At 54.4% G+C, this 9,709-nt stretch overlaps 1 protein-coding gene across 1 annotated transcript; it reads right to left on the minus strand.

Annotated features, from left to right (window-relative positions):
* Positions 1–794: 794 nt before the first annotated feature.
* Tbcc (tubulin folding cofactor C) lies at positions 795–2,372 on the minus strand. The gene has a single exon (XM_005415286.2). The coding sequence runs from the start codon at positions 2,286–2,288 to the stop codon at positions 1,242–1,244; it is 1,047 nt and encodes a 348-aa protein (XP_005415343.2). The 5' UTR covers positions 2,289–2,372; the 3' UTR covers positions 795–1,241.
* Positions 2,373–9,709: the final 7,337 nt, after the last annotated feature.

Consider the following 9,709-nt stretch of genomic DNA (forward strand, 5'->3'; position numbering starts at 1 on the left):
ATTTTAATGTTATAGTAAAATGAATGGGATAATTAACTCAGCTGGATGTCTCAACTTCTTTTTGTAAGAGGATACCCAGCAGCATAATACAATTTGCCCTGTTTGACAGCTTTCTTCCCAACTCAGCTGACACTGCCAAGTCGATGTGCACTAGTGATTAACAAAGTGGCTTGGAGCCAGACTGCATGGTTTCAATTCCTTCCCACCCCTAGAGCCGTGTGATTTTGGGCAAATTATTTACCTGTTTTCTCACTTGAAAAATGGTGCTAACAGGAATTACCAATCCCAACATTCTGAGTGAGGACTTAATAAGTTAATATGAAGGGCCGGGCTTATAGTTCAGTGGCACAACCCCCTCTGGCAAGTGCAAGGTCTGGAGTTGTTTTTTTTTTTTTTTTTTTTTTCTTTTTGAGACAGGGTCTGGCTATGCAGTTCGGACTGGCTTTGAGCTCACTTTGTAGGCCAGGCTCATATCGAACTCACAGTGATCCTCCTGCCTCAGCCTCCTGAGTGCTGGGATGACAGGAGTGTGTCACCACTCCCGGCAAGGTCCAGAGTTTGATTCCCTATACAAAAAAAAAGTTAACATGAATAAGGGGCTCAGAACACTGTGGCACTTGGAAGTGGACAAAAGATAGCAGCTACTATAACTGTTTGGGCTTTATAGTTGGTAGGACTGATAGGCCACTTGGGATCCATTCAAAACATTCCACCCAACACTGGATTCCGGAAGCCCAGGCTAATGTGTAGCTAAAGACCGAAGACGAGTTTTTTTATTGGCCTGCTGGGAAATGTTTATGTAAGTCAAACCTTTATTGAAAAAAGAAACTTCTGTGAATGTTGTTTTTGCGCAGGTTTGGTACCATACTCTCGTATCAACGGGCTGTTCCTACAGCCCAACTGACTTTGCTTGTTAAGTATTTTTTTTACCGTGTTAAATATTTATTGAAGACCTATTTTACCTCGCGCTGTGGTCAATTTTAAGTACCACATACCGCTCAAAACCAACACGTCTGCACTTGTTTCCCCTTATGCTTCAAATGATCAGAGTCAAAGAAACGTTGGTAGACATTCCCAAAATGGCGTGTTGGGTATCACGAATTTAATGGCCATCCCAAGGAGGAGCCTATCACCGCCTCAAGCCTGAAATACTGAAAACACACAACTCTGCGGCTACAGCGGCCGACCTCCTTCCCACCAGGAAAGCATCGCTAGGAGAGGGGAACAGAGGGGACACCGGCTCAGTCCCACTCGATCTCTCGCTCCTCTTCTGGAAGAATACTCCAGTTTGGGGAGGCCACATCCCGTGCCAGCCAGTTGAAATCGTCGACTTCGCTCCAGTTATTTTTGTTCCTGTCTAAACCAGAGCCCTGGAAGTCCCTGTCGATGCCCTGGTAGCTCCAGGTATAAGGGGCAAGGCGGATCCCGCTGCAGTCTTCTACGATGGCTCTGCTGGTGACCTGCAGGAAGATGCGGGTGTCCCTGGTCGTGTGCACGCGGAGCTGTTGGCAGGCCACGGCCAGCACGCAGTCACTGCAGTCCTCCAGGAACACGGAGGTGGACACGGGGCCGCAGAGCACCTTGCAGCCGCGGGCCCTGGCCAGCCGCACGGTGTTGGGGTTGCCGTACAGCCGGACCGTGCAGCTGCTCAGATCGCTCAGGAGGACGTCGCGCTGGCGCAGCTCGTCCGCTCTCTTCTCCAAGACCTGGGAGTCGCGGTGGGAGAAGCCGCAGGCCCAGCTGAGCCCGGGAGCTCCGGCCTCCTCCAAGGGCATCGAAGGGGCGGCGATGCCTTCAGCCGCCGGGGCGACGGCAGCTGCGCCTCCCTGGGAGGCCGAGGCAGCGTCCTTCTTCCGCGCCTTGAAGGCGAAGTGCTTCCTGGGCTGCAGCTCTTGGCGCCGCCCGGCCAGGGCCGTCTGCAGCTGCGTCAGGGCCTCCTGGCTCTGCCGCTGGTCGTAGGGGGCCAGGAACCTCACCGCGTCGTTAAGCAGCTTCTGCATCCCCTGCAGCCGGGCCGCCGCCTCCTCCAGCCGCTCCGCCGACGACTCGCCTTCCAGCAGCCCCTGTACCGCCGCACGCTCCCGGGAGAAGGCGGAGGCGAAGAAGTCGCTCTGCTCCTCTTCCGCCGCCTGGTCCTGCCGCTTCTGCTTCCGCTTTTCCACCTCCAACTGCCGCTCTTGCTCGCGTTTTTGAAGCCTCTGGGGCACCAGGCTCAAGTCTCGTTGGGACCCCACGGACCCCACGTCCCCGTTCCCCACAGCGGCGGAGGAACAGTCTGCAACCTCCATGTTGAATTCCAGCTTCCTCTCCCCACCCTTCCTTCCTTCCTTTCTCCCTTCCTTGGGGCGCGCCCTCCGCGACACCGCCCACCAACGCGCGCTGTGATTGGCCTACAGCGCTGACGTCAGCCCTGGGGCTTATCCTCTTCATCTATTGGTTCCTCCGCGCCGGAGGGGCGTGGCAGTAGGGCTGGGCCGACAGACAAGGGGGGTGGGGAGACAAAGGTCCTTGTGGATGGGTGGGGTGGGAGGCGGGCGGGGGAAGCTTTTTTTCTTCTTAAAGGGGCAGGACTTATATCCGGGATTGTGGGGTGAGTTGCAGCAGCGGCAGCTGCACATGTGGGTTTGTTTATAAGAACAAGGTTAGAAACTCGCAGGCCTCCCCCTCCCCCCAGCTCCTCCCCACTACCCCTTTACAGGCCGGAGATCGGCTCCTGGGCGGTGGGGAGCAATGGTGTGCTTGTGCCGGGTGGGGGGACAGGCAGTGGTGAGGAAGATGGAGGGGGGGCATTGCACCTCCCGGCCCGCGCCGGAGGAAGCGACAGCTGGAACAGCTGGCTGGGGAGCGGCTTGCATGCCTGCGGTGCTTCCCTTCCCTTCCCCCACCGCCTGCCGCCCGGTAACCTGCCCTTCCCGCCCTCCCCCATCCACGGGGCTCGGCGCGGCCCGGGCTCGGGGCCCCTGCGGCGGCTGGGGCTCGGGGTCCCCGCGGAGGGAGCGACGGGCTCCTCCCTGCACCGGGCCCCAATCGCCGAGTGTGTGGCCGGTGTCGCCGCGGGGAGGGTGGGGGCAGGGCGGGCGAGGCTGCGCCCTGGTCCCTGGGGTCCCCTGGGGCCCCACGCGGACTCCATCCTCCTAGCAGGGCTTCTCACTGAGACCCCGGCCCGGCTCCCACCCTCAGCACGGCGGCGGGAGGCGGCGCGACCCGCGGGGCGGTGGGGGGCGCTGTCGCCGGAAGTGGCCGCGCCGCCCGGGGGACAGCTGGGTCCCTGACCGCGCAGCCCGCGCCGGGCCTCCGCCGCCCGCGCCTCCGGTCTCCCCACCCCGTCCACACCCCGTTCCCAGCCTCCCTCGCTCTTGGTGGGGATGCTGATCGGCTCAAGAGCTGTCCCTGGAAAAGTCCCCGTGCACCTGCACGTCCCTGCAGGCAAAGCTAGGAGGAAACCCAAGTTGTGGAATTAAACCGGAATTTAAGACTCATCCCAATGTCCCCGTCCCCCTGCCCTCCGTTTCCTAAGCATTTTTTAAAATGCAAAAACCAAAACGCACATAAATTTCCGGGTTGACGTGATTATTCTTTTGCTGAGTCAGCACAGGTCACACCGTGTGGTGGCAAATTCCGCGCGGGGCGGGGTAGTCTCGCGTGTGTGCTGCGTGCGTGTATGCACCGTGTGTGTGCACGATGTGTGTGCATGTGTGCACCGCGTGTGTGTGCGCTGTGCATGTGCACCCAACGGAAACCCGCCGCTGAAACACAGCAGGGCTTAGGCTGGCGTTTTTCATTCGTTCTGTTTCATAGGTAAGATAGGTGGGGCTTTTGGTTTTGCCCCCCGCCCCCCTGCTCCAAGGGCGGTGCGGCGAGTGAAACATAATAATGATCTCCTCCAGGTCATGTGGAAGAAAGCAGTAGCTGCTCTCTTAGGAAATGTTGATTTAGCCAAAGCTTTTAGAGCTGATTTATTTTGCTAGGGGTGGGGGTGGGGGATCTGACCTGCTTCTCCGAAGTTTCTCAGTAGCTGAGCCTGTCCCACTGAAATTAAGTTCATAAGCCAAGGGGGTTTCTTGGGTTTGGGAGTCACAGCCAGAGTGAGGTGAACAGCAAATGGATGGGTGGTAGTGAGCGTGGAACTGAATGTCATTAACCCCCTCAGGGACATCCTTTTTGCCCATCAGTAGGTTTTTGCAAGAGTCCAGTAGATTGGAAGATTCTGAATGCTTGAAGTTCACTAGTGTAAACTTTCCAAAGAGAAAGATGCAGTGGAGGGCAAAAATTGGCAGGTGACCCAGCTGGCCTGGGTGTTGGGGGAGGCCTGAGCACAGTGGACAGGGTCAGGCCGAGGTTGACAGTCCTTGCATCCCCCCCACAACAGCTGCCGGCCGAGGTAGGTGGTCCCCAGGAGGCCTGGCAGTAGGAAGGCTGCAAGGCCCTGGCGTTGCCAGCTTGGGCTTGCGGGCCTCCTTCTGACATTTGGAGGCAGCGGAGCCTGCGAGCATCCCTGCGAAGTGCTATGTATCCCAGAGCCTCACAGGTAAGTGCCTGTCATGCAGGAAAGAAAGAGATTTGTACTAGAACAGCATCTTGCTGTCAGTGAAAGACCTGAGTCAGGGCTGCTCTCTTATAGAGGTCTTGAAAAATGAAGAAATACTTAGGTGCTATGGACAGTAACATTTATTTAACATCAATTTAGGTACTTTTGATTTTCTTGTTAATCAGATATACTTTCTAACTTTTTGAAAATTTCCAGTGCAATAAAGTGGAAAGAGTGTTACAAAAACTCATATACTTACCACCCAGTGTCAACAGTTACTAACTGACAGTCTTGTTTCTTCTAAAACCCTTCCCATCCCCCCTTAATTATTATTATTGTTGTTGTTATTTGTTTTTTGAGACAGGGTCTTGCTATGTACTTCAGGGTGGCCTAGAACTCACCATGTACGCCAGGCTTAAACTCATGGCAATCCTCCTGCTTCAGCCTCCCAAACACTGGGATTATAGGCGTGTGCCACAACGCCCAGCTTTTGTTTCATATTTTGCCATCTATAAATGTTTCATTGTGTATGTACAAAAGATTAGGACTTCCTTTTAAACATAATCACATTATCTTCACACTTCAAAAAAATGTCCTTAATTCCATCGTAATTCTAGTCCATATTAACACGCCTCTGATGAGCCTATAATTCCCTTTTTTAAAAAGCTGTTTTATCTGAGCTGGACTTGCACCACCATGCCTGTAATCCCAGACCCTCCTGAGGCAGGAGGGTCATGAGTTTCTGGGCAATTTAGCAAGATCTTATCTCAAAATTTAAAGAGAGAAGTTGCTTGGTTTTTTGTGTTGTTTTGTTTTGCTTTGTTTTTTGAGACAGGGTTTCATGTGGTTCAGGCTGGACTGGAATTCACTATGTAGCTAAGGTGGCCTCAAACTCACAGTGATCTTCCTGCCTCAGCCTCCCAAGTGCTGGGATTACAGGCGTGTCCCACCAGCCCAGCAAAGAAGTAGTTTTGTCTAAGAATCCAACCAAATTCTGTGGAATATCACAGTTATTATGTTGCTGAAGTCCCTTCTCCTGTATGGATCCCTTGTTCTGTTGTTTCATTGGACACACTTGGCCATTTGGTCAGGAGTGTCCTAAGGCCTGCACGTTGCTCATTGGCTTCTCTTATGGCATTTGTTAGATTCGAGTTTTCGTTATGTTTACTTGATCTTTGCGTACCATAACGTGATCTCCTGTTGGTCGTTATTTGCCAGAGGAAATAATTAGGCAAGTAGTGAGTGCGTTTAAGCTAATAAGAGCATCTTTGGGGATTGCTGGACTGTGCAGGAGTAAGGCCTATGGTGGTCTGCAGCTTCATTCATTTATTTATTTATTTATTTATTTATTTTCCGGTACTGGGAATCGAACTCACGACCTTGTGCTTGCCAGGCAGGCACTGTGCCGCTGAGCTAAATCCCTAGCCCCAGTCTGCAGCATGTAGCAGAGCCCTGGAAGGTACAAGATCCCACTGTGCTGAGGCAAGTGACAGACCTTGGCATCGGTTTCTAGGAATTCAGTGCCAGAAGGCGGCATCCCTGGTCGGTCACCCTTCAGCGAGCTGTGCATGCTCACGGGTGTAACGCGCTCACTACGGTCTATTTGCCAGCAGGTTAGGCCAAACTTCCTGCCTTGGCCGAACCTTCCCACCTTGGTTGCTTTTCTTTTTTTCTTTTTTCTTTTTTTTGGTTGCTGACTTTTCTGGAGCAGACAGTGAAAGGTGACAGCTGTGAAGCCTGTGCTGTGGATTACAAAGCGCACACTCACTGGTTAGCAGGACGAGCTGCCTTCTGCCCCGGCTGTCCTCCCCCTACACACCCTTCATCTCCTGGAACCTTTTCCTTTTTCTATGCTCTATCACTAGCTCCGGGAGCCACCTGCGGCTGTGTCTGACCTCAGCCTGTGAGTGCAGTGCCCAGCACTGAGCCCGGTGGCCCTGAGGCTACCAGAGGGAGCAAATGCACAGGTCGCATGCGGGGCCAGCAACCCAGGTGTGCACAAACGTGTACACCCCCAACAGGGACAACTGACAGCAGTCACAAGGGAAAGAGGCGCGGGGATGGAGCCTAGGCAGAGGGTGGCGGAGGTGAGGGAGAGGAGAGAAGTGGGCATCAAGGCTTGGGCACCTCGAGCTTGGGCAAGGGACAGCAGGGGTGGGCACGCCCTCTGTGGCAGGCTCCGTCTACCAGGGCATCAGAGTCACCAGCAGAGCCTCCCTCCTTCCCCTCCCCCACCCAGCTAAGTACCCTCACTTCTCTGTCTGACCCCCGCTGTCCTCTGCCTCTCTGGTCTGGCGGCCTCCTCTTCTCTCCTCCGCGAGACGTCTGATATCGCTGTTGTCGCCCTGCCCATGCTTCCAGGAGGCCCTCCAGTGCAGCCTGCCCACGCACGTGATTGCCCTGCAGTCGGAAGTTCCGCAGTCCCTTCCTCTAACAGTGCCCGGACTCCTCAGGGCAGCGACCAGGACTTTCCCAGCATGTCCCCAGAGACAAGCTCATCTCACACCATCCCACTGCCCTAACCCAGGGATGGAGAACCTTTCAGAGATTTCAGTGATAACAAACAGCTGGCCCTGGCATGCATTCAATGGGTTCACGAACACTGGCCTAACCCTAACCCTAACCCCTAACCCCTAACTCCTAACTCCTAACCCTAAGCCCTAACTCCTAACTCCTAACCCTAACCCCTAACTCCTAACTGCTAACCCTAACCCTAACCCTAACCCTAACCCCTAACTCCTAACCCTAACCCTAACCCTAACCCCTAACTCCTAACCCTAACCCACTCACTTGCCTGGATTCCTGCTGCCTTTTCTTGGTACTAAGGATTGAAGCCAGCGCCTTTGCACTGAACTCCATCCCAACCCTTTTTTAATTTTTATTTCACTTTATTTATTGATTTATTTTGCCTTTTTGAGACAGAGTCTTGCTATGCAGTTCAGGCTGGCCTTGAGCTCACTTTGTAGCCCAGGCTGGTCTCAAACTGACAACGATCCTCCTGCCTCAGCCTTCCGAGTGCTGGGATTACAGACGTGTCTCACCACCCCTGGCTTTATTTTATTTTATTATTTTGAGACAGTATCTTGCTAGGATGCTAAACTGTCCTGGGCTTCACCTCTTGATCGTCCTGCCTCAGCCTCCCAAGTGCTAAGGTCACTGATGTGACCACCACACCCAGCTCTGGCTGCATTTGTAGAACGAGCACAAAGTCCATGTGAGGTTCTCTGCCAGTGACCCAGGTTGCTGGTGAACACAGCTAGTATCTGCGACGTTTTGGGTCAAGTGAGCGCTACAGGCACCTCAGCGTGGGTGATGGGGATGGTAGCTAGGTGAGGGAGAAATCGTAAGTCAGTTATACACTCATTTATTTTTTTTCTACACTTTTTATGGCGCCTCCACCTTCACCGCGTCACCGGCACTGTTGTGCACGCTGGGCACGCTGCAGGGAACAGGAGAGGCGGGAAGTTCCTGGCTCTCTGTCAGCAGCGCAGCAGCTCTGTGCTTCCAATAACAGAGGACAGCAGTGGACTGGCGACCTGGCCCCAGGGTGCCCCTTGGCGTGGCACAGGGGATGCGCACCATCCGGGTGCCAGCTCCCTCCCTGGGCTAATGAAAACTGAGTTACTGGGCGTGTGGCCTTGGCATTTTTTAAATTTACTTTCATGGTGCCAGGGATGGCACCCAGAGCTTTGCACATGCCAGGCAAGTGCCTGGCCCCTGAGCTGTATCCCAGCCCATCCTAGGTTTCTAAAGCTCCCTGGCCGCCCCCCAGAGGAACGGAAGCCCAGAGAGGCTGGAAGTGGGGCCTGGAGACTCAGAGAGCAGCAGAGCCCGGCGCCCCTAGAGCCTTCTAGATCCTCTCAGGACCTGTGCCTGGGTCTTAAAGGCCCCGGCAGGATGGCAACAGCGGCAGGATGGCAGCAGCAGGGCAGTGTTTGTCCTTTGCCTTTTGCTCCAGAAGGGTGCTGTGTGCAGAGCAGGTTCAGATGGAGCTGAGCAGGCAGAGTTGTTGGAGAAGAGAACCACTGCCTGAAGAAGAGGCTGGAGGGGCTGTTTTGGTGGGGACAGGAGCTGGGGACAGAGTCACAAAACCAAGGGCGCTGGGCTGCAGGGATCTCCGTGCCTGAGACAGGGGCCTGGGAGCAGGGGTGCAGGTGCTGCCAGCTTCTCGTCCCCCATCTGTGACCCCTGCACATCTGCACCCCGAGGGACGTGCTGTCCTGCACGTCACCTCCCCTTCGCATTGTCCTTCTGTGGCAGTCTGTAAGGGGCTCCCTGTTCCACCAGGAATGAGCTCAACTTTACCTTGAGCAGCAGCTGGGATACAGAGGAGACAATTTGCGCTTGTGAGCCGGGCGTGGTGGTGCATGCCTGTAATCCCAGCACTCAGAGGCTGAGGCAAGAGGATCATTGCGAGTTCAAGGCCAGCCTGGGCTACAAAGTGAGCTCAAGACCAGCCTGAACTGCATAGTTAGACACTGTCTCAAAAAGACAAAAGAAAAAAAAAATTACGCTTGTGAAATGGATGTGTTGAGATGCGGAGAGCTGGACTGGAAGCAAGGATTTCCCAGGAGTGTGAATAGAAGTGGGGGCGTGGTGGTGCACCCCTGCCATCCCAGCCCTTGGGCAGCTGAGGCAGGAGGATCTTCGAGAGCTTGAGGCCAGCCTGGACTATGTAGTGAGACCCTGTCTCAAAAAAAGGGGGAAGGGGGTTGGGGATGTAGCTCAGCAGCAGAGCCCTTGCATAGTATGCATGGGATCCTGGGTTCCCTCCCTGGCACCAGGGATGAGGCGGGGATGGACTGGGGGACAGAGTTAGGGCCTCATATTCTCACTGGCAGGTAAGGATGAAAGAGTCCAGGCCGGAGAGTGTGGAGTTGAGCGATGAGGCCAGAGGCTTAGTTAGAGAGGGACCTGTGTTCTTCAGCTGAGACTGAGTGACACCCAGTCAGATTCAAATTCCTTCCATATCAAAAGATGCATCTCTTTTTGTTTTGTTCTGTGTGAGACAAGATCTTGCTCTGTAGTACCAGTTGGCCTTGAACTCAGGTGATCCTCCTGCCTCAGCTGGGATTGCAAACATGTTCTACCATGCCCAGCTGCAGGAAGGTAATCATTTGAAGCAGCAACAGTTTTTATTATATTTTGAGACAGGGTCTCATTATGTTGCACAAGCTGGTC

The sequence above is a fragment of the Chinchilla lanigera genome, unplaced genomic scaffold, assembly GCF_000276665.1.
Source record: "Chinchilla lanigera isolate Chin_1 unplaced genomic scaffold, ChiLan1.0 scaffold00036, whole genome shotgun sequence".
Classification (NCBI taxonomy): domain Eukaryota; kingdom Metazoa; phylum Chordata; class Mammalia; order Rodentia; family Chinchillidae; genus Chinchilla; species Chinchilla lanigera.